Source organism: Bactrocera tryoni, chromosome 1 (assembly GCF_016617805.1).
Source record: "Bactrocera tryoni isolate S06 chromosome 1, CSIRO_BtryS06_freeze2, whole genome shotgun sequence".
NCBI lineage: Eukaryota > Metazoa > Arthropoda > Insecta > Diptera > Tephritidae > Bactrocera > Bactrocera tryoni.
In genome coordinates, this window is record NC_052499.1 from 26,007,744 (window position 1) to 26,034,068 (window position 26,325).

Genomic DNA, 26,325 nt, shown 5'->3' on the forward strand with positions numbered 1-26,325 from the left:
ATACCCTGAACAGGGTATATTAAGTTTGTCACGAAGTTTGTAACACCCAGAAGGAATCGTCGGAGACCCTATAAAGTATATATATAAATGATCAGTATGTCGAGCTGAGTCGATTTAGCCATGTCCGTCTGTCTGTCCGTCTGTCTGTCTGTCTGTATATATACGAACTAGTCCCTCAGTTTTTAAGATATCGTTTTGAAATTTTGCAAACGTCATTTTCTCTTCAAGAAGCTGCTCATTTGTCGGAACGGCCGATATCGGACCACTATAACATATAGCTGCGATACAAACTGAACGATCAGAATCAAATGCTTGTATGGAAAGCTTTCACATTTGACAAGATATATTCACGAAATTTGGTATATATTATTTTCTAAGACAACAATCTAATCTCCGAAAAAATTGTTCAGATCGAATTACTATAGCATATAGCTTCCATACAAACTGAACACGTAGTTACTAACCGAAATGCACCTGTGTATTTAGGGTATTTAGCTTCGGTGCAACCGAAGTTTATCGTTTTTTCTTGTTTTGTTAGGCGTTATCTTAACGCTATTTTGAAATATTTGCAGTGATATGTCATTAATATAAAGGGTTTCTCAATATGGCTGGTGAGAGATTAAAACTAATTTTTGTTTATCTAAAGCTCACTTATGCGCTAAACACATAGACGATGACAGGCGACAGGCAACATCTGTCATATATTAAAGCACACACGAGCTTATGGACACAGTTATTTAGACAACAGTATCACTTCACGGCATCAGATTTGCAATTGTCGCTGTACCTAAATTTAAGCTATTTCTTTTTTTGTCGTCGATAATGGGTAGCTGTGGTGTGGTGCCAGTGTTATTTAAAACAAATTTATGTACTTCCTTTTTGCTCTCAAAATTTCAATTCATTTTCAGCCGCTGTTTTGTTAAAATCAAAAATTTTAATAGTTGTTCGATCAGTTTCTATCATGTCACAGTAATAATTTTTATTTTTAATCTCCATTTAATGGGTTTTTGTATATTTCTAAGCAGTTTATGGTTATACTCAAAGTAAAATTTCTCTTTAAAAAAGTTTTTAAATTTTATGTTTGTAGATTCATAGTTCTTCTTTCTGTCCGGTTTTTTCCCAAGAATGTAGATGAAGAGATCATGCTAATTTTTGTCAGTTCCAAAATTCCATTCATTTATAAAATATCAAACTGTCATAAGTGCTGAATCTGCTGTTAAGATAAACGAAATTACTACAATTTAAGAATTTTGATTACTGATATTAACTAATCAGAATTTTCTTTTCTTTATCGGTATCATAGTGATATATTTTTTTCTAAGCCTTAGAGTCTGCGGTTTTCCTTAATACAGATTCAAGGAGAGAAAGTCTCAGAGTCGAGAAATAGTTCTTGTGTTGATTCATTCCTTTTTGATAATTTATTTAATAACTATTTTGGTGTGTAGAGAAAAGTAGCTTATGCTCATAATATTCTCACTAAGACCATATAAAGAAAACCAGTGTAGTTTGGAAAAAGATTTGAAAAAAATTTTTACAGAGCATCGAACCGCCTTGAAAACTCCTTCACAGGCTTTGCACCGTTCTCTTTCTTCTCTCGTTCATTGTCTAACTTAAACAAGTAAGGAAGGGCTAAGTTCGTGTCACCAGAACATTTTATACTCTCGCATTATAAAGTGATAATCGAGATTTCATTATACGTCATTTACATATTTTTCAAATACCGTATTTGTGTAAAGTTTTATTCCACTATCATCATTGGTTCCTAATGTACTATATATTATACAGAGAAGGCATCAGATGGAATTCAAAATAGCGTTATATTGGAAGAAGGCGTGGTTGTGAACCGATTTCACCTATATTTCGTACATGTCATCAGAGTGTTAAGAAAATATTATATACCGAATTTCATTGAAATCGGTCTAGTAGTTCCTGAGATATGGTTTTTGGTCCATAAGTGGGCGAGGCCACGCCCATTTTCAATTTTTAAAAAAAGCCTGGGTGCAGCTTCCTTCTGCAATTTCTTTCCGCAAAATTTAGTGTTTCTGACGTTTTTTGTTAGTCGGTTAACGCACTTTTAGTGATTTTCAACATAACCTTTGTATGGGAGGTGGGCGTGGTTATTATCCGATTTCTTCCATTTTTGAACTGTATATGGAAATGCCTGAAGAAAACGACTCTGTAGAGTTTGGTTGACATAGCTATAGTAGTTTCCGAGATATGTACAAAAAACTTAGTAGGTGGCGGGGCCACGCCCACTTTTCCAAAAAAATTACGTCCAAATATGCCCCTCCCTAATGCGATCCCTTGTGCCAAATTTCACTTTAATATCTTCATTTATGGCTTAGTTATGACACTTTATAGGTTTTCGGTTTCCGCCATTTTGTGGGCGTGGCAGTGGGAACTTAACCCGAACTTAACCTTCTTATGGAGCCAAGGAATACGTGTACCAAGTTTCATCATGATATCTCAATTTTTACTCAAGTTACAGCTTGCACGGACGGACGGACGGACAGACAGACATCCGGATTTCAACTCTACTCGTCACCCTGATCACTTTGGTATATATAACCCTATATCTGACTCTTTTAGTTTTAGGACTTACAAACAACCGTTATGTGAACAAAACTACTTAGCAACATTGTTGCGAGAGTATAAAAATTGTTGGTTTACTATAATAGAATATTGCATCTAACGGGTAATCCAAGTAGAGGTACTATTTTCAATAGCCTTTTTTTGAGAGACCACGCCTGAGTCGTGTTAAGCTGTCATGTTATTTTTGTTTAGTGTTGTTTGGAATTTCGAACTGTAGAGCTTAATCGAGTGGGTACAATCTTTTATAAGAGCGTACAGCTGCCGGTGTACGCCGATGATAATCATCATCATTGACCTCTACATCCGCTGCGTTAGTTCAGCTTCCTCCAAACTGGATAAGGAAGCGAAGCAAATGGTATGGTAGTGAACGAGGGCAAGACGAAATATCGCCCGTAATCAAACAAACAGTCGTCGCACTCGGGACATGGCTCCCACGTGACTACGTGAAAAACTTCGAAGTCGTAGATAATTTCGTCTATCTTGGAACCAGCAATAATACCAACAATATGGTCAGCTTCGAAACAGCAGGTGCTACCTCGGACTGAGTAGGCAATTGAGAACGAAAATCCTCTCTCGACGAGCAAAGACCAAATACTATAAGTCACTCATTATTTCCGCATTTTGCGCATTGACAACGGCGAATGCCGCAGTCGATGGAACGATAAGCTATACGAGATATACGACGACATTGAGGCAACGAATTAAAAGACAGCGGCTACGCTGGATTGGTCATGTCCTCCGAATGGATGAAAACGGGGAACCGGGAAAGTAGAGGAAGAGGAAGACCTCCACTCCGTTGGAAAGACAATGTGGATAAGGGTCTCGACTCGGTCATAACCACGTAAGCGGTGTCTACGCCTATAAAGATGATTGTTTGGTATTTCATCATGGAAAGATTTGCGCCTGCACAGCATTTACAAATCTCTCCATCTTTATTACGAAAATTTACGTTCTATAATGAATGTGTTTCAAGGGCTTCGCTCAGCTTTTCGTCAACATAATCGGCCTACTGAGCGAACTATTCGCAACACCACAACTCCATCTTGAATGCTGGATGCATTCATTATTGGATAATTTTCGACGAAAGTCCAGCACGCATTGAGGAAAATATAGCAGATGTAGCTGAAAGAGTACACGAAGACTGTGGAGAGTCGATTCGGAGCCGTTCGCAGTAACTCGGATCGACGTATGAAACGACTTGGCGCATTTTACCTCGAGATTTTAAATTGAAGCCGTACAAAATACAGCTTGTGCAAGAACTGAAGTCCCCCAACCTTCCTAAGTGGCATTGTTTCGCTCTATGGGCTCTTGAAAAGATTTAAGAAGATCCAACGTTTTCATATATAAAGAAGCAAAACTGCCACATTTGAGACGAAGAATGACCTGAAGAGATTCAAGAGCTGCCATTTCATCCAGAGAAAACAACGGTTTGGTGAGGTTTGTAGGCCGATGGAATCATTGACCGCTATCGCGCCATGATAACCGACTACTTGAAGCCTGAAAGTGAAGCTCGTGATCTCGGCGATATTTAGTTTCAACAATCAGTCAATGGATTTATTGAAAGAACACTTCGGTGATTTCACGTTTTGGGCCAGTCAATTGGCGTGTGATATCACACCGTTAGCCTTTTTCCTGTGTAGATATGTAAAGCTTTAGGCTAAACAGACAATAGGGTCATCGATTCAGGCCTTGGACCAAAACATAAGACGTATCAGATAGCCAGTTACCAATTGAAATGCTCGAACGAGTCATCGAAAATTGTAGTCAACGGATGGGCCATCCTAGACGTAGCCGCGGCCAACATTTGAAAGAGATCATCTTAAAAAAATAAATGCCAGAAAATGTTCTTTCGAATAATAATAAACATTCCTCATTAAATTTTATGCTTCTGTGTTTTTTCCTTAAATAAGTAGAAAACCGCGAATTAGATCACCCATTAAATTATTAGTTAACCATAATAGATTATTTCAACTAAACCACTATTATACTTATTGGCAAACCCTTTTTAAACAAAATATTTTATCTAGTCATATCCACGAAGTTATTGACACCGCTTCTGATTTAATGTTTGGTTTATGTTTGTTGTGTTTTTATCGGGATATATTGATTCTATTTATCAAATAAATTAATAGGTTTTCGGCAGATTGTCAGCCAATTCGTTTTCGTGCTTATATTTTGCCATACCATACAGTCAAATAATAGATCTTCCTTTTTTTTATGACAACATGCTTTAGGATTTGACTTCGAATACAGCGAAGGGTAAACTTCTAGCCTTAGTGGGCTATTGGTATATTTCGATGAACGGAGTTAAACATATTTTTTCTCTTTGTTTAGGTCTTAAGTATACTCGAAAACAGAATAAAATTGCGGCTCATTCCACAAACTTATGAAATTATTGAAAACTCGCCTTTCAGACAACGCTGTCCTCGCGATATATCATCCTGGAGACTTATAATTGAAAAACAAATGAAAGAAACATAAATTAACATTGAGTAAAATCACAGGTTGTCGGAATTAAGAAAGAGCTCGTAAAACCATTTTCAGCGATACACTTTGATGTCCGATTTCCTTTAACCATTCTTATAGTTGTAGCAAAAGGTACCAGGCAACTCGCTTCTTAACTTTACGTCAATGTTGATGATTATAACAAAAGTGCTAAATTATTTTGTTTATCTCATAACAAGGAATCATCAAAATTTTGGTCCTTTAAATCTAACATTTGTAAACTCAATTTAGTCTCCAACTGCAACATGAAACTAATATAAATCGACAACTGGAAAAACTCATCATTCAATAATCGAAAATGAGTCTGTAGTCTGTAGTTATAAAAAAATTGCGTTTGAAGACCTTTAGATCTTTCAGTTGCCAGAAGTGAACCCGTTCTTCGGTTCAATATAACCCAATGTCACAGTTGCAGGGAATTGTACGGAGTTTGAAAAGCATTACTTTATATTTTTTTATATACAGTAGAGGCCCGCTAATCCGGATCAATTAAAACCGGCCCCTATCCGGAATATAAGGAAATCCGGATTACCGAAGACATATCAGAACTATGTATTATGAAGAAATATTTATAAATTTCTGTTTGTTTATTATAACAAATTATACCTTAAAAGTTCATCTCTTTACCCCCAAAACACAAGCCGCTCCCGCTTCAAATAAAACATCGATTGTTGTTGTTTTTTAAAACCTTAAACAGCACATCGAAAATATGATCCATTGGAATGTTAAAAATTTATTTAATTAATATTGTTCATACATTTGGTTTGTTGTTGTACACTGCGTTTTATCCGTAATAATACATATTTAGTATAATAATACAATAATATCTCATAAACAATATCATAGCTGGCTCTCTGTCAATATTTGTATGCCTTGCTACTTGAAGCTTCTTCATATTTGCTCTATTTTTTGGGTTTTTTTGGTTGGTTGCATTGTTGCTATAGGTTTGTTGTGTACTATATAAGTGTGGTCGTTTGATTTAACTATTCTGAGGTTCAACATTTTCGGTTTCGTAAATACCTATTGTAGCGGTATTTTTGTGAACTGCAAAAAATCAGTGCTATTCTTACGATTCTACGTTTTCTTCTGAACCACTTTTTTGTGCAGTCACCTCAAGTTTGCGCGATTTTTCGGAGAATCTACAATAAATTGTGGGATGTTGTTCAATTTCGTTATAAATCTTCCAGAAAATGGGTTGGGTCAGATTTTTTTGCTGCAAACTCGAGATAAGGCACAAAAATTGTGTATGAAATGAGTTCTAATTAAGCTTGAATTGTTAATTATTTAATTAATTGTTTACTGGAACATATGGAATTGAAACATCATATGTAAACAAAATATATTACTTGGCATTTTGACTTACTTAGTGCAGAAAACAGCAAATGCTGTTTAAAAAGTGGAACAATGTGGAAATGGAACTCTAGTTCACGCGATTTTCGACACTTTCACAATTGGATTGAACGATTTTTAAAATTTAATAATAAATAGACAAACTATTAGCACTTTATAGCTAATAATAATAATATAGTCTTAAAAGAGAAAGTTAAAATAATGGAATTGAAACACTGTGAAGTACAAACAAATGTATGTACATATTTACTTATACAACTTTCGATTTCTATATAAAGTTCTCATAACAAAAGAAAACTAAAATTTAAATTTTTTAAGTTAATACAACCTAAAACATAATGGAATTGGAACATAAATATTTTAACAAAGAATAACAAAATAATTATTTGTATCTGAGAAATGAAATCTTAAAAAAGTTTGCCATTTTTTTCCACACTTGGAACGAAGTGGAATTGGAACTTCAATATTTTAACAAAAAAAGTAAAGTAATTATTTTTGGTTGGTATATAAAATCCCAAAAAATTTTTAAGTATTTGTTGAACGCTTGGAACGAAGTGGAATTGGAACATATATAAATATTTTAACAAAAGATAATAAAGTAATTATTTGTGGTTGGGAAATCAAATCTGAAAAAATCTTGAAATTTTTATTCCACACTTGGAACGAAGTGGAATTGAAACATTTTAAAATAAGGAAGCATTCAACGCATTATATCTTAAGTCGATACTTGGTAATTTGAAAGCAACAAATTTTTCGATATTGCAATGTTGAAGCCGCAAGGACAAACTGAGAAAGAAGTACAAAATTTTGAAATTCTAAATATAAATATTGTAAAGACAATTGCAGGGCAGACAAATTTTTTATACTATTTTCAATGAATCGTCTTTATGATTATTTATGACCAATTAAATCTTTTTTAAAAAAAATTATTTAATTTTTTTTATAAAAAATATTTTTGAAAAATTATGTAATTTCTTTATAAATAGTAAAAAAAAATAAATTATTTAAAAAAAGTACTGACTTTCTTTATACTAAAAATTAAAAAAAAATAAACAATTTTTAAAAAACATGTTTTAGGAAAATTATTTAATTTCTTGATAAAAATTATTTAATTTCTTTATAAAACTTTTTGTTTTTTTAACTTCCCAAAAAGAAGGAATCAAATTTGTTCATTTTATTGTTGTTCAATATACATACATATGTACATATGTAAATCACTGAACCGCTTCCCTCCGTTTGTTGCTGATTTGCTTGCATTTCGCAGAATTACCGCTACACAGTAATGTAACAACTATACACTGAAAAAAATATTAGCGGTTTTCAACTTGTTGTTATTTTCTACATATTTTTTTGTTGTAATTAATTTCTATTGTATTTACTTTAATCACTATATATCCATTAATCGTTGGTAATACGTTATGTATGTAAATTTATTTATATTTATATAATTTTATAATAATTTGTGTCAAGTAAACTGATATGTTTGCTGATGTTCATGATATTTTTCGCATCTACTGTATAAGAAAAACTCTTCTAACTCAACAATTGCGTTGTGTTGGCTTGATATGTATAGCGATTAATTTTGTATATGGTATATGTATTAATATATATATATTTCTTTTTTAATTTTCTTTGAAAGTTTTCATTTACACGCTTAATATCTTACAATCTACAATAAAAGTTCGAAACTTGCTTTTTTGCTTAAACATATTTGAATATTTTTTTAACTGTTTGAAATAGTTAGCTGATAAAATTTGGAAAAATAAAGCACACACAGGGGAGCATTGTATTTTTGCTACCTTTTGACTTTTCACTAAACTTTTAGATAATATTTTGGTTAATTTTTCGTGTGAACCTATTCTAAGTTGTCTTTAGACTCAACTACTTGTTTGCGGAGTAAGTGACGTGCGTTATTTATTAGCTAACATTTACAGTGTAGTTTAAACGTTTAAACAGTCAACATATACATATGTATATAGCTTTCAATATGCAGTTATAGTATACAGTTATTTTTGGTAAGAGATTTATTTTTACTTTTTTCAGTGTGACTTGCTTGCAACAAAGTACTGATTTCTACAGTGTTGTCAAATGTATTGATGTTCAAGCATGATTTCGTTTGAAAAAATTTAAAAAATATTAATACTTTGAAACAGTAAAATTTTAAATACATTATGGATATATTTTTAGATTTTTTAATGATTTTTTGACAGCTAACAATTAAGATTTCAGTGTAATAACTGATTGAAAATTTTAGTTTGAAAATAATTTAGGCAAATTTAAATTTAACATTTAAAAAATTTAAGTTGGATGCGAAATTTTAGGTTTTAATGTGAGTGTTATATTTTTATTCTTTTATAACAATACTTTTAATTTTTTTAAAATACTTTTTTTTTTAATTTTAATTTTTAATCAAATTTTTGATAATATTTTTAATTTTAAATATATTTTTTATAACATTTTCCCTTTCGATAATATTTTTTTACAATATTTTATTTTAATTTTATTAATCATATATTTTTATAATATTTTTTATTACACATTTTTATTTAATATATATTTTTTTATATAATTGTTTCATTTAAATAAAATATTATTTTTGTTTATTTGTTTTACTACAATTTTGTTTTTTTTTCTTATTATTTTTTTGCAGTGTATCCGTTATCTTTTAGTAATTCTACTACATTTTGCGTGCCTATAATAATAAATAAATCTTTATTACTTTACATATTTTTTTGTTTTTGCATAGGAATAAGTAGTTTGTCTCATTTTCGTTTCTTTTGTTGAGCTGCCTTCATTTTCACTTCCTCTTTCTATATGACATTTTTTTTTTTAATAATAAATTCCAACTTTTATACATACATATGTAATTTTTATAATTTTTTTACTTACTATTTTATATACACAATTTTATACACATACACTTCAGTTATCTTTGTGGTAGCCATGCATTGTAAGGTATTTTTATTATTTCGGAAATAAGTTTTTCTCAGTGTACTTTCTAGCTTACTAACCAAACGTGTAGTTTTATTTAGTACTAACATTTTTATCTGGTGTAACTGCGTCTACGCTGTTTTCTAAGAGCTACTAAATAGCATTGAGTACAACATTATTTTTCACAGTGTAGTCGTTATTCAAGATACATTGCGTTTCTTCTAAAGATATTTTAACAGTAGATTAGTGGTTATATTATTCAACATTTTCTTCGGTAATTTCTTCATTTTTATTTCCTTTGCTTGTTGGTAATTTTTGTTTTCGCACTACTCTCTAATTTAAGGTACTTATAACTCCATTTATTCAAAGTGGTCTCTTGAGTGGTTCTGTGGTATGTAGTTTGCGGTGAGTTCTTCGTGATTAGTAGTGATGTATGGCTTTGTACGCGTTATACTGATATGTATTTAGCTCTATTTTTGAGTTCAAGAATATATATATTTTTTTGTGAAAACTTTGGGTTAAAATTACTCTCTTTTTCCTGCTTGTTTGTGTTACTTAGAAATTCTAAAGCAATTTGTCGCAATCTCTTGAGCTCTACATGTTCAGTGTTTTATCTTTATTTCAGTTATTATTCTTTTTTTATAAAAATATACAGTTTTCAGCATATTATGCATTTCGTCTAACACGTTCTCTCACTTAAGCTTCTCAACTACTTTAAATATTTTCATTTTGCTGTTTGACCATTTCGTCATATCTATTGTTCACTGTAGCTATTATATAATTTCAAAGTTTTTGTTGTCCACAGGGTTGTAATTTGCACTCTGTGTTCGTTTTTCTCTTGTTTCTAATATTTCTTAGGTGTAAATTGTCTAATACTACGAATTTTACCTGTTCGTGTCTGCTGATATGTTTCGTTAGTAACAATAGTTAAATAATTTCACTTCGGAGTGATCGATACTGTTATGATGATCTTCATGGAGACGACAGTTAGTGGCTTTCAAAACAATATAGATATTTTGGAAATAATTCAAATTTAACTTTGAAAATAACTAATTTATATGAAAATGTTAGATGAGATTTAGATTTAAATTAACTATTTTCTAGTAATACCACAAGTTAGATGATGAAAAGTTATCATTGAAACTGAAAAAATAATCTTCCAGAACACGGTCTTACAAGTGGACCTTTGTCAAAATCATTACATAAAGTTAACAGCTTGAAATGGTGCTTTCAGTGCCATTACTTTATTACAATCTCGTAAGAGAGATTTTTAGTTGCAAAATCTATGTATGTTATGGTTTTGAACTTGGTTATACATTAAACCAGCTGTTCATCTTACCTGATTTTGTTAAGTTTTTAAAGACGAATCGAATCTAAAGCGAAGGAAAGACGGCTGGAATGATGATGGCATCTGTATTTTGAGATACGAACGAAATAATATGCATCGACTTTGTCCAAAAAGGAAACACCATCAACAGCGATAAATTATCCTACAGACTTATTGGAAACAAGATAAATGAAGCGACTCAATAGCTAAGACTTTTTAGCTAGACTTTACAGGCTGAACTGTCAGAGCTCAAAAATCTCTACGAACGGAAGAGTTATTTCAAAATGTAAAAGAACTTTTGATAATAATTCATGCAAACTTTTGAGTGTTCAGTGTTTACTAGTAGATTCTTTCAGTGTAAATTTCGTTACTCTGACCGTGAGCATAAATTATTAACTCTCTACGAGTGTTCCCCTGCCGAAAGTCTGCGTAAGGTAGGATCTCTGAAGCTTCCATCGCGTTTAGTGAGCCAAATTGGTTTCTTCATTTTCTTATCAAGAAGTGATAGCATAAAGGTAAGAATAATCATTTTTATGAAAAGGAGATATATGATTATATAAGGCTGCCAATTTTTGGAAAAAACCGTTAAAATAATAAATCAACAATTTTACTGAGCAATCAAAATTCGGCAATGATAAAGTAAGAAAAATGACAAATAATACTATTTACTATAAAAAAATATTTCTTTAGTGCTTTAAGTTGTTTTGGATTAAACTGGTTTTCGTTATAGTTAATTTAGTCTTCGGCTATACTAAAACCGCTATCATCTTCAAAGATTATTGAAACAAAGTTTATGACAAACGCGAGATCATAAAAATAATCTTAGGATGCACCATCTCACAGCAAAGCACGGTTTGAAAATTACCCACAAGGCCTAAATAACGAAAAGTACCCTGTAAAAAATAGTGGAAATAGAGTAGCCCAGTCCATAGCGCGGTCAGCAGAAAGGAAAGTGTGTAGCGTAGGAACATGCGACTCGCCAGCGGAACTTACCACATCCACACAGAGGGATTAAAACTGGCTAATGGAGTGGGCGCCGGAATCTATTGCTCGAAGCGGAAACTCAGTTGGCTCTTCAAGCTTCCAGAATACTGCAGCATCTTCCATTCGGAAGTCTTTTCGATCAGAAAATCGTGTGATATAGCCAACAAAGCAGGAAACAAACTAACGAAGGTTAATCGTATATACGTCGATAGCCAGCCGGCAAAAATCTCACTACGCTTTATGTCATAGAATATCCTTAGAAGCAAAGAGGCATTAGATATAGCCGAAAGCAGCTGTATATATACAGTATATTCAGATCACAAAGGAATTCCGCGAAAGAGCATAGCTTATGAGATTACCAAAAGTGTACAGGAAATAGAGAAGCCACGTTTTTGTGGTTTTTAAGATACCTAATGAAATTTCCAAAAGGGCTGACAGACGGATCAAGGCCAAAGGTGCGCCAATTTCATGTGTATTGGGTCCGTAGAAAAACAATCATTCACTTTACTTACACGGCCTGGAAAGGACTTCAACGGTTGTTCGCCTTTTGTAGGGTCACAACTGGCATCGCATGCGCGCATTAACAAAGATGGCACATGCCGGCAATGCAGGGCAGTAGACATGCGCGAAACGCTGTCATACCTCTTCTACTACTGTCCAGCTGTATCCAGAACTCGTCTTGTATATCTAGAAGCTTTGCAATTCAAAGGACTGGAGCAATATTGAAATTAGTTACCAAGTTCCTCTTGAACTTCGCAAAAAGTGTTAAAAAAGCATTGGTATTACTGAGGACCAGTAGGTCTATGCTTGGCGTGACAGCCGGCCCGTTTAACCTAACCTGAGTCCAAGTAAACTTAGGGAAAAAATTTAACATATTTTCAATAAAAAAAATAAAATATACATATGTTGGGTATTTAATAACAAAATACCCTAAATAAAAAGTATATACATATAAAATAGTTTTGGCTCAAAAAAATGAGAAATAATTATTTCACGTAAACATTTTTATTTGATTGTTTTTTTTTTAAATGAAAACTCATTTCGCATAATTTTTTTTATTGAAAGCAAAATTATTTTAGTAAAATTTTAAAAATAAATGTAAAAATGTTTTGTGTTTCTTTTTTTTTTATTGAATTTGTAATGATTTCCAACTGTCGAGCTTCCATAAAAATCAACGGTGGTTGGGTTTGGGTCAGATAGTTGCTAACGGCATCGAGCACTCCTTCAGCGTAAGGCTAGTAAATGTTTTTAATTATTTTTTTATAAGAAATATTATATTTTTTAGGAAAAAATAACGCAAAACAAAACGGTAAATCGTTAAAGAACAGCCATTACTTACTAAGAAATAAAAATTAGCGCTGAAAAACTTGCTTATTTTGCATAATAATTTCTTTACACTTCTAAATTTGCCATTTTATAACGAACCATAAACCGTTAACTACGATATGAAATAGTTTCGCGAACAACTGCACATATGTATGCATGTATGCTTATATACATATGTAAATATGCAGTATATACATGCTATATAATGTATAACTATGTAAAAGCACGAATCTGCGCAGTCGGCGTGCGTAAGCGCCGAACTGTCACTCAAGTGTCAACTTGTTCGCCTTTTGCCGCTCTTTCGCACAAATTACATTTGCTTTTGCATTTCCTTCAAGTATTTCAAGCGTGCTTATGTGAACGCATACTAAAGTACATAATTTTGAAATTTTTATAATATTTTTTGTGAACTTTTTCACGCGTCAAGTCAGGGTTGCTTTTTTTATAATTTTTTGCTACATTTTGTAATTTCCTGCGTTGTTTGTGGGACTTAAGTTTTCAAGATTTATTTGCAATATTTTTTTTTATTATTTTCTGCTGAGTTCTCATAGATACGCGCACTAATCGCTCTCGAAAGCATATTGAAATGCCATTATGCTTGGGAAAGTATGATTTATATGCTAAATTTGATATGTATGTGTGTGTTTTAACAAGAAATATTTTTTTATAAACTTATTTGCTTTATTTTAATAATTTTTCATTTCGAAAACCGGGGTTTTTAAATAGCTGCAGGGCTTGCTAGGGTTGTTGTGGTTTTTTCGTATTTTTTTTTTTGTCGCTAAAACTACTTTTTCTAATTTTGAATACATGCAGATATGTTTTAGTTTACCATAAATTCAGTTAGTATACCTACTTTACTGGCTTATAGTGTCTAGTCAAATATTTGTCTATACTTTTTCGCCACCCTAATGCTAATTATAAGAGAAAAGGTTGCACACTTTGTTATGTAAATGATTTGAAAATACAGTTACTTAATTAGAATATATTTTTTGTGGCGCAGTCATGCCTTTTTTTTAAGCTACACACTTTAGAGCGGATTTTTTGTCACAAAAAAAATTTCAAAAATTTACAGCTATTTGTTTTCTAATAAAAAAAAAATTTAAATATATTTTCGTAGTTTTAAGTGTTTGTTTTTTGTTTTTGTTTTTAGCTGGAAGGTATATACTGATAGCCATTGTGAGATACATACATGCTAATTGTACTACGGCATTAGTCATGCTCATAAGTGGATGAAGAGATTTTTAAAGATTTTTTTTATTTTTTATATAATTTTTTTTTAAGTTTTGTATTTTTATATTTTTTTTCGAGTACAACAGTATTTTTTTGCAATTTTAGTTGCACTATTTATGTGTTTCGTTTTTTTGCTTTAGTTTTCAAAAATTTTCAGAAACTTCTACTATTTTATTTATTTTATTTTAATTTTTTTTTGCTGCATTGCCTGTGTTTTGCACTCTTCTATCTTCCAACATATACATTGCATTTTGTTTGCGCCATTTAGTTTATATTTCATAGTAATTACTCAATTTTATCGCATTTTTTTTCTTAGCTTCTTCATTTGTTTTGTTTTTTCATTGTTCATGTCGATCCTGCTTCCACATTTTATTATTAATATGATTGAATTGGAATGTACACATTGAGATACCACTGAAAACCATTGACTATTTCATACTTTTGTTTGTTGTTGTTATTTTTTTAATGTACACTATTCTTTTCTCAAAAATTTAAGTTTTCAAAATAGCGCCTTGACTCGGAGTCGAATAGAAAGCAACGTTTAGCTAGTGAGTAAAGCAAAAAGTGCGCAAAGAAAGCATACAAACAAAGCGTAGTTGGTAGCAGTAAAACCAGTTATAATATTATGTTTGTTGTAATTTGCATTCGCTCATGGAATCCCCGGAAGTACGCACTGCCCGCAAAGACGCATCAACTACTCACCCATACAAAGCTTCTATTGGTTGCTTGGAACTATGCAATTGTCGCATTTTAATTCTACTTCGCCGCCGCTTTTACACCTGCCCCGCGCTTTCGCCTGCCTAAGTCTATTTTCAGTTATATATATTTTCTAAACACAATCGATTTTTTTGGTCTCATATGATTTTTTGCAATTTTTTTGTGATTTTTACTTTGATTTTTTTCTATAAAAATTCTGCAAACACACGTCAAAACGAAACCTCGGTAAACAAATTAAAGTCCAACAAAAATAATGTGTGTAGAAAATGGAAAGAAACTTGAAGATTTGACTGTAATTTGTTCCTTCACTTTAAGATTTGAGAAAGAATTATGTTCCAACTACTTTTTCATGTGTTTTTTGCTATTTTTGTTATATCACTGCATCAATGTATCTGCGTTTCTATTTGTTGTTGTTGTTGGTGTGTATGTCTGCTTTTGTGTGTGTGTGCTTTTTATTCGTAAATAAGGCGTCTCCCTATTTCACCTACGTCGGCCAAATACGTGTTCGTATTTAGTAGTTGTAGTTGTCATAGGGTGTGCCCAAGTACGAGTAAAAATTGGGGTTAATGGGTTGTGCGTGTGCATAATAAAATCCAGAAGCGGGATCTGGCGCCACTCAGTCTAGGAAGCCGGTGTTGACTAATTTCTCCAAAAAGAACTTCACATCGCCCAGTTCGGAGTCTTTGATGCCGAGCGACTTCAACATGCCGAGATCGCCATTTTCAACAGCCATGAAAACGGATCGTAAGTGCTCCAAGTCGGATCTGCAAGTAAATAAATGATACCTTAGTAATATCTATAAAAGCAGTGGTAGAGTTTAGTTATACAAGTCTGTCACGGTTCCCAACTTATACGAAAGTCTTAAATTAGAAAAAAGCTTATTTCTTTGTCCAAACTTTCGAGACATTAAAACCTGTCGCTCATTGGTATACTATGTACATCCCTTAATTTGTAAAAAATGTAGTTTTGGTATAAAACCACTTGTCTCAAGAGAAAAAAGTACAATTTAGTTTCTAGTAAGAGATTTTCAGATTCTAAGCCTTGAGTGGAATGAATACTGGCTAGAGGAAGTTCAAACTGTGTCATAGAAAAATATATTATCCAACCTTGCTTAAAGGTATTCGTTCTTCTTCTTCTTCTTCTTCTTTATTGGCGTAGAAACCAGTTATAACCAAGCTAACAACAGCGCATCAGTCGTTTCTTCTTTTCGCAAGGTGGCGCCAATTGGAGATTCCAAGCGAAGCCAGGCCCTTCTCCACCAGGTAGTTCCAACGGAGTGGAGGTCTTCCTCTTCCTCTGCTCCCCCCGGCGCGCCGCGGCGGATACTGCATCGAATACTTTCAGAGCTGGAATGTTTTCGTCCATTCGGACGACAAGATAAGGCCAGCGTGGCCTCTGTCTCTTAATTCGCTTAATTGTGTCAATGTGGTCGTATATCTCGTAAAGCCAATCGTTCTATTGACTGCGATATTCGCCGCGGCCAACGCGTAAAGGACCCTAAATCTTTCGCAGAACTTTTCTCGCGAAGAATGGAGGAAAGAGCCATGTGTAGAAGTTCACGCAAGTGAGGAAGGTTCTCTGATCGCCAGTCAGTTGGGAGTGGCCAGAAACGATTATTTTACATAAGGCTCAAGCAGCTCACTTGAGGTCTTTGACCAAGTTTCCTATGGGTAGCTTAAGAACATTCGACGAGCCACAAGGTACAGAGTTGTGCGCTGGGTTTGGGACCCGCCACGTAAAAAACGCCCCCAATGAAAAGTCAAGGTCGTCATCCACTGCCCTCAAATTAGATCACAAAAACCAAAAACTTCAATGTCTTGGATTCTATACTTCGCCCACGAATTAAAAGAAGTTGTTTCTGAAACGGCGGAGCAGTGACGATTCGAATAGAAGAGGATAAGGACTGTACACAAATCATATGCAAGATCTGAACATCTTCTTCTTCTTAATTGGCGTAGAAACCGCTTAAGCGATTATAGCCGAGTTAACAACAGCGCGCCAGTCGTTTCTTCTTTTCGCTGCGTGGCGCCAATTGGATATTCCAAGCGAAGCCAGGTCCTTCTACACTTGGTCCTTCCAACTGAGTGGAGGTCTTCCTCTGCTTCCCCGGCGGGTACTGCGTCGAATACTTTCAGAGCTGGAGTGTTTTCGTCCATCCGGACAACTTGACCTAGCCAGCGTAGCCGCTGTCTTTTAATTCGCTGAACTATGTCGATGTCGTCGTATATCTCGTACAGCTCATCGTTCCATCGAATGCGGTATTCGCCGTGGCTAACGCGCAAAGGACCATAAATCTTTCGCAGAACTTTTCTCTCGAAAAGTCGCAACGTCGACTCATCCGTTGTTGACATCGTCCAAGACTCTGCACCATATAGCAGGACGGGAATTATGAGTGACTTATAGAGTTTGGTTTTTGTTTGTCGAGAGAGGACTTTGCTTCTCAATTGCCTACTCAGTCCGAAGTAGCACCTGTTGGCAAGAGTTATCCTGCGTTGGATTTCTAGGCTGACATTGTTGATGGTGTTTACGCTGCTTCCAAGATAGACGAAATTATCTACAACTTCAAAGTTACGACTGACAACAGTGACGTGAGAGCCAAGTCGCGAATGCGACGACTGTTTGTTTGATGACAGGAGATATTTCGTCTTGCCCTCGTTCACTGCCAGTCCTATTTTCTGTGCTTCCTTGTCCAGCCTGGAGAAAGCAGAACTAACGGCGCGGGTGCTGAGGCCGATGATATTGATATCATCGGCATACGCCAACAGCTGTATACTCTTATAGAAGATGGTACCTTCTCTATTTAGTTCTGCGGCTCGAACTATTTTCTCCAAAAGCATGTTGAAAAAGTCGCACGATAGGGAATCGCCTTGTCTGAAACCTCGTTTGGTATCGAACGGCTCGGAGAGGTCCTTCCCGATCCTGACGGAGCTTTTGGTGTTACTCAACGTCAGTTTACACAGCCGTATTAGTTTTGCGGGGATACCAAATTCAGACATCGCGGCATAAAGGCAGCTCCTTTTCGTGCTGTCGAAAGCAGCTTTGAAATCGACGAAGAGGTGGTGTGTGTCGATTCTCCTTTCACGGGTCTTTTCCAAGATTTGGCGCATGATGAATATCTGGTCGGTTGTTGATTTGCCAGGTCTGAAGCCACACTGATAAGGTCCAATCAGTTTGTTGACGGTGGGCTTTAATCTTTCACACAATACGCTCGATAGAACCTTATATGCGATGTTGAGGAGGCTAATCCCACGGTAGTTGGCGCAGATTGTGGGGTCTCCTTTTTTATGGATTGGGCATAGCACACTTAAATTCCAATCGTTGGGCATGCTTTCGTCCGACCATATTTTACAAAGAAGCTGATGCATGCACCTTATCAGTTCTTCGCCGCCGTGTTTGAATAGCTCGGCCGGCAATCCGTCGGCCCCTGCCGCTTTGTTGTTCTTCAGGCGGGCAATTGCTATTCGAACTTCTTCATGGTCGGGTAATGGAACGTCTGCTCCATCGTCATCGATTGGGGAATCGGGTTCTCCTTCTCCTGGTGTTGTGCGTTCACTGCCATTCAGCAGGCTGGAGAAGTGTTCCCTCCATAATTTAAGTATGCTCTGGGCATCAGTGACTAGATCACCTTTGGGGGTTCTACAGGAATACGCTCCGGTCTTGAAACCTTCCGTAAGCCGCCGCATTTTTTCGTAGAATTTTCGAGTATTACCCCTGTCGGCCAGCTTATCAAGCTCTTCGTACTCACGCATTTCAGCCTCTTTCTTCTTCTGTCTACAAATGCGTCTCGCTTCCCTCTTCAACTCTCGGTATCTATCCCATCCCGCACGTGTAGTGGTCGATCGTAACGTTGCGAGGTAGGCAGCCTGTTTTCTCTCCGCTGCGACACGGCACTCCTCGTCGTACCAGCTGTTCTTTTGCACTTTCCGAAAACCAATGGTTTCGGTTGCAGCTGTACGTAAGGAGTTTGAAATGCCGTCCCACAGTTCCCTTATACCGAGTTGTTGACGAGTGCTCTCAGAGAGCAGGAGTGCAAGCCGAGTAGAAAATCGTTCGGCTGTCTGTTGTGATTGCAGCTTCTCGACGTCGAACCTTCCTTGTGTTTGGTGGCGCGCGTTTTTTGCTGCACAGAGGCGGGTGCGAATCTTAGCTGCAACAAGATAGTGGTCCGAGTCGATGTTAGGACCTCGGAGCGCACGCACATCTAAAACACTGGAGACGTGTCTTCCGTCTATCACAACATGATCGATCTGGTTGGTAGTTTTTCGATCCGGAGACAGCCAGGTAGCTTGATGAATCTTCTTATGCTGGAATCTGATACTACAGATAACCATATTTCGGGCCCCGGCGAAGTCAATCAGCCTCAACCCATCTCATAAGCGCGCTCCAAGCGCTCATAGAAGGCATCTTTGGTCACATCGTCCTTCTCTTCCGTCGGGGCGTGGGCGAAAATCAGCGATATGTTGAAGAACCTCGCTTTGATGCGGATTGTGGCTAGACGTTCATTCACCGGAGTAAATGATAGTACTCGGCGACGGAGTCTCTCTCCCACCACGAATCCCACACCAAACTTGCGCTCCTTTATATGGCCACTGTAGTAAATGTCACAAGGACCTACTCGTCTCTGTCCTTGTCCCGTCCATCGCATTTCTTGGACGGCGGTGATGTCAGCCTTTGTCTTTACGAGGACATCAACCAGCTGGGCAGCGGCACCTTCCCAATTAAGGGACCGGACATTCCAGGTGCATGCCCTCAATTCGTAGTCCTTATTTCGTTTGCCATGGTCGTCATCAAAAGGGGGGTCTCTCATCCGAGGCTGGTTGTAGCTCTTCACTGGGGGTGTTTTTTACGTGGCGGGTCCCAAACCCAGCGCACAACCCTTGTAGGGAATGTTTCGCCTTCTCACTTTAGCTCGCCTTCGAACGGATGTTCTTAGGCTACCCAGAGGATACTTGGTCAAAGACCGGAAGTAGTGAGCTGCTTGAGCCATGTATAAAAGAATCGTTTCTGGCCACTCCCAAGTGAATGGCGATCAGAGAACTTTCCTCACTTGCGTGAACTTCTACACATGACTCCATCCTTCGATCTGAACATAGCAATGTGATTTTTTGCAGACATCCAAAAACCGAATGCCTAACAGCTAACATCTTCTACTTGCTCATTTTTTATCAGCTTATTTGGGCTGAAACTAAACTACGAGAACCAAAAGCTCTAATGTGCTGGCATAGATATTTCGCCTACGAAATAAAGAAATAGTCCTTTATGTAAAACAACGGACGGGAATTTAAGAAAAACAACTATTTTATTCATACAGAATAATATAATATCAGAAAGAAACCTCTCTGAGTGATAAGAATGCACTGAATAAGAAATTGCCGACATGCACACAAAAAAAGCGAACTTAAATCCACCTAAATTTAAACTACAGTTGATCACAGAAATTTAAAAGGGTAGACAAAATTATCATCAAACATTACTTTTTTCATCTTCTAAACGGGATATACGCTTGGACTACAATCTTGCGAATGAACCCTTTTTAGAAGCATACTGTTGAGAGACTGTCGCAAGAAGCCGTCGGTATCACAGTTATCGGACAGTTAAAGCACACAGCTGGCTGACAAGAATGGAACGAAAAAACCTTTTTAGTTAATGAGCTTGTGCATTAACTGAAGACGCTCGACCTTCCAAAGCGACATCGCCTTGCCCTATGGGCTCTTGCAAAGTTCCAAGAAGATTCGACGTTCTCGGACCAAATTTTGTCAGAGATGCGGCTCATTTTTGACCCAATGGGTATGTAAACAAGTAAAACTGCCGCATTTCATCCATTCCATATTTTCTCTAAAAAGATGATGGTAAGAACGAAACCGTCAATGGCGACCATTATCGTGTGCTAACCAACTATTTGATACTTGAAATTGAAGCTCGTGATCTCGGCGACATGTGCTTTCAACAAGACGGGGTCACTTCCAACTTATCGCGTAAATAAATAGATTTATTGAGAGAACACTTCGGTGAGCAGATATATTCATGTTATGGGCTGGTCGATTGGGCACCAAGGTCGTGCGATATCACGCATTAGACTTATTCCTATGAAGATTTGGCCTTGGAGCCAAACATCGCGCATGTTATTCGCCCTTTACTAGTCGAAATGCTCGAACGAGCCATCGTTAACTCAACGGATGGACCACAACTCAAACTCCAACATTTGAAAAAGATAGCCTTCAAAAAATAAATGCGAAACAATGTTCTTTCGAACGATAATCCGCATATATTTAATAAGCCTTCAAATTTCTAGAGAGAAAGAGAGAGAGAGAGAGAGAGAGAGAGAGGTGAAACTGGAAAGTTAAGGATATAAAGTATTTTTTTATAAAAGGCTCATGGGGATTTGCCATACACTCATACATTTGTTATTGGTCAAATTTGCCTTCCTATGTCCCATAAAGTACGGAAAAGTTTTGTGTTAAAAAAATATTTGTTATAAAAGATTCGAAACATTTTATCTTTGTGTCTCTCCACGTAACAGTTTCATCTTAACAATCTCTCATTGCTTCGTATTATTTAAAAGCAAAGAAAGCATAAAGAAAATAAATTGAGTTGATTAAAGAAAAATAAGGCGAATATGTAGAAACAAAAAGTAAAAACAATGAAAATGGTAGTCAAGAGGTGGAAAAGTGAGAGCAGGAAGAAGAAGAAAGTTGGGGAAATATGAAAAATTCACAAGGAAATTGTTAAGCGACAAAAAATTCGTACCAACTTCTGATAAGAAAAAATTTCATAATGGAAGTTGCTGAGAAATGTTAGGTACCTCCTCAAACTGTCACAAAATATTTTCACAAAGTTCGCGAAACTGTCACATGAAGCTAACAACAGCCGAGCGTCATGGGAAATTTAAGAAAAGATTAATAACAGAATAAAAAAAAACGTATACGGAAGACACAATCATAAAATCATTTAAAACTGGAAATATTGTAAATTCTCCTTCAAGTACGGATAAGAATATTGGATTGGGTTAATGGTGGAATACTGGCACTTAATATTGTTTATTAACTACGTTATCGAATATGGACAAGTTTTTCTATTTTGAAACCAATAAAAGCACTGCAAATAATGTCAGTCATGAAATTTAAAAAAAAATTATTATTTTTCATTTGGATTACGTATGATATTAATGAGTTAAGTTCCGAAGTATATCAAGTATTTCTTGTTAAGTCCACTTTAACTGAACGCAAAAAGACCATGAGAGCAAGAAGTTTCTGGTAAAGACTTGTGGTCGCTTATGCAAAGCAACAATGATATAGAATCCTCACACGTCACAAAAGTATCGGATCTTTTCATAGGGCAGCTACATAAGTAGACCGATATAGACAGCAAACGGCGCCTTATTTTTCCCTCTCTTTTGACATTTATCTTCAGTAAGGTTGGCCATTTCATCATGGAAAGAGATATCATATAAGACAAAGAAGTGCCTGCAGTGTAGAGAATATTGCCGCTGCTAGCGCATCAATTGAGGAAGGCCCAAATCAGTCTTTCACACGTCGTTCCCAAGCGTTTATCATCTCTGTGACGTCATTGTGTATAATTTTTGAGAAAAAATCTCGGCCTACATAGTCGTATGTTCGTGAATTGGGCTGAGCAATTATTTGGAAATGATTCGGATTTTCATTAAAAAATCATTTTCAGCGATGAGGCTCATTTTCGGCTGAATGGCTGAAAGGACGAAGCGTCTTTCATAAGCAAAATATATCGACTTAGCACATTTGTAAAATATGAAAGACGCTGAGTCCTTACATACATATCTGTTTATTAAAAGTGGAATATCTCAACAGGGAGTCGGTCAACCTAATCTGATGGAAATAAGTAAATGGGCCAATAAGCATATGACCACCAGATAGAGTACCTCTTAAGGTATAAACATCTTTACAAGAAATGGATGGACGGAGATCTCTAAAATTTTAATAATTTCTCTAGAATGCCACGTAGAAATATTTTTATCAAAACAGGATCGCATCTTAATACAATTTTTTTATGAAATTGAAACAAACAATTGCTAATATTATTGCTAGAGTCGATTGTCAAAGGAATACAATCCTTAAAGCACTAAAAACACCGCTACTTATATGAAAAGGAATAAGGAAAAACCTTAACTTTAATTGCACCGAAGCTATAATACCCTTTACAAATACCAAACATTTCTTACACAATTTTGATCGGTCTGTATGGTAGCTATTTGCTAAGCACTCGATCTGAACAAACTTCTTCGGAGGCTACCTGGTTGTCTTGGGCAATAACCCATACCAAATTTGCTGTAGAATATCTCGTCAAATCAAAAAGATTGCTATGCTAGCACTTGTTTTCAATTCGTATGGTTCGCATATGTACAGACGGATGGACGGACAGAAAGACGGGCATGGCTAAACCAACTCGTCGCGCTGCACATTTCGTCACCGCAATATAACGTAACATCACTTTTCATAAGTTAACAGGCTAAGAAAAGAAATTATAATCAAAAACCACTCCTATTGAAAGAAAATTTGAGTTTTACAGGGGAAAGAATAAAACACGACTTTAAATAGAACATGAGCGAAATAAAATTTAAATATTGGTTAAAACTGAGCTATATCAGATAACAGAAGCTTAAAATGTTGGACATACGTACTTATATGTATGTAATTTCAAGTAGTGAATGGTAATCAATGAAACACTCAATTTCGAATTTTTTGATCATACGTTATTTTGCATTTTAGGTGACGATATACATACATACACTTTATAGGTTCTGCGACGATTTTTAATCCAAAAGTGTACTTTAAACTAAGAAAACAATATCCTGATTATAATGATTCCCAATTTCTTGACTTTATTGTTTAGCTATTTTATAGTTGTGAGTGTATCTGTTTATAAACATATCTATGAGACATTGCGCTGCTTTATGTGTGCACATATGTGTGAGTTTATACTTCACTATATACGAATCTTCACACATGTCCTACAAAAACCTTCTTACATGGCATTTGGGTTCGCCTGCATTTGCAATGTTGTTTTGCTCTTAATTAATCCCAGCAGGCGCATTTGCTAGGTCGCCTCAAGCTTTCGCAGAGATCAACATGCAAGCAAGCACAAGAACAACAATCGCACAATTCAGACCCGTAAATGGGCTTAGCATATGCGAAGGCGCCAAAACAAGCAGTGCGTTTGTGCTGTTTTATATACTTATAATGTGTATGTGTTTGTGTGTGTGTGTGTGTGCACATTTGCTCCATTTTCTTACTTAGTTGATATTGCGTACTCATTTATTGTTATTCGCCTTAGTTTTTACACTCACACACGCACTAACCTCATTTTACTTTGCACTAATTCTTTCGGTGCCCCACTTCTGGCACAATGTTGCTCTGGTGTCCTGTTTTTCTTTGCAATCGTTGTTGTTAAGGTCAGTGCTGTCACTCGCCGCGGGTTGTTCTCACTAACTAATGTATATGTGAAACTGTTATGTCTGGTAAAACTGGCGCAAATGCATCACTATTTATATACTCACAATTTATATAACTGTACATAATGTATATACTATCTGTATATGTTCTTACCACACACATAGTCATAGCCACTGATCCGAAAAGATATTTGTGCGCCTTGAGGGCTTTCATGCTTTTATGGCCCCAATTTGCAGCTCATCAAACTCGTCTCGCATAGTTTCGCAACATTTTTCCTCCGCTTAATTTTATTGCGTAATTTTGTGCGCTTTGCCATCATAATTTTCGTAGACATTTATTTTTACTTTTCGACTGGCTTAGCCAATTGACTCAATGGGACCTAGGCTTGTCATTTTGTTTTATTTTCTTTTTTTCATTTCGTGTACGTTTTCCTCTGATCTTACCATACGTTTAGGAAGATAATACAACTGGTGAATTAGACACCAAAATTTGCTGGTATAAGTCTAACAAAGAACAAATAAGGAAAAGCTAATTTCAAGAATAACCGCACATTTTAAACTTTTGCAATTTGCCAGGATTAAAGCCAGTTAAGTACTATACCTTCATAGTTACGTTGGCCCTAGGGTGGCTTTTAACCCGATTTTATTTAGTCTAAGCACAAATAGAATTGGGACTGTCTCAAACCTGTGGATTTCGTGCAAGGAATTTAGGCTTGCATCTGAATTAAATTGTTCTCACTAAGGAACTGAAGGTTTGGACCACCATAAACGTCGTGAATTTGTTGATTTTGCCTTGAAACACCTTAAAAACAATAATGATTTTTTAAGAAAATCATCTTCTCCAATGAGGCTCACTTCCATCTGAGTGGCACGGTAAATAACGAGAATTGTCGGTTCCAGTGGGAAGGACATACACAAATTATTCATAAACAATCATTACATTCACCTAAATTGACAGATTGGTGGGGTTTTGGTCTGGTATCATCAGAAATGAAACTGGTGATACTGTTACTGACAATGGAGATCGGCATAGATTGACAATAACCAACTTTTTATGGTGACAATTGGAAAAAGCTGATCTTGAGAACATCTGGTTCCAACAAGACGGGGCTAAGTGCCACACAGCACTTGCAATAACCGAATTATGGCGAGAAAAAGTTTGGAGATTCGATTATTTCTAGAAATAGTGACATTGAATGGCCTCCAAGAAAATGAGACCATTATACTACTTCTTGGAGAGTTATTTAAGGTCACTGGTCTTTAACAATAAACCACACTCTCTTCAAGCTTTAGAAGTCAATACTGAATACGATGTTCATGACATGTGACTTGGTTTATTGGAAAATGTACTCGAAAATTGGGTTCATCGAATTCGTCCCTGAAAAAGAAGTCATGGAGGAATGATAATATATTCCGAACTTAATTGTATCGATTGTACTTCACAAAAAAAAAAAAAAACCTGAAAATTTTCTTAACATAAGTATGTTTTCTTTTTTAAGGAATCACGTCACTCCTATTGGAAAACTCTGAAATAATTTTTTTTATTTGGATACTGGAAAGTGCAAGAGTGAGATGGAATATAAAATTGAGTTATATGGGAAACAGACGTGGATGTAGTCCTATTTTGCCCATTTTTATATGACTAGTGAACAAGGTTATGGTCCTTCATTCATTTTCACTCTGTCCGTAACGATATAGGATTTATCTTAAGCGAATTTGGTTATTTCGGCTTAAGCAGATTAAGAGATATATACATTAAACATTACATTACATCATAATTTAGTGCTTAATTATTACACTTTATAGGTTTTAGGTTAATGGCGTTTTATGAGCGTGACAGTGGTCCGATTGCGCCCATCTACGAACTTGTAGTTTTTTGCCAAAGAACACGCTTAGCAAGTTTCATCAAGATAACTCAACGAACAGACAGACAGTTAGCCGG

At 35.6% G+C, this 26,325-nt stretch overlaps 1 protein-coding gene across 1 annotated transcript in view; it reads right to left on the reverse strand.

Moving 5' to 3' along the window:
• Positions 1 to 12,941: 12,941 nt before the first annotated feature.
• LOC120781020 (IDLSRF-like peptide) overlaps positions 12,942 to 26,325 on the reverse strand; it is a 162,958-nt gene continuing 149,574 nt past the window's right edge. Inside the window, exon 5 of the mRNA XM_040113212.1 lies at positions 12,942 to 15,723. Coding sequence (XP_039969146.1) covers positions 15,576 to 15,723 — 148 coding nt within the window. The 3' untranslated portion in view covers positions 12,942 to 15,575. The remainder of the gene's footprint in view (positions 15,724 to 26,325) is intronic.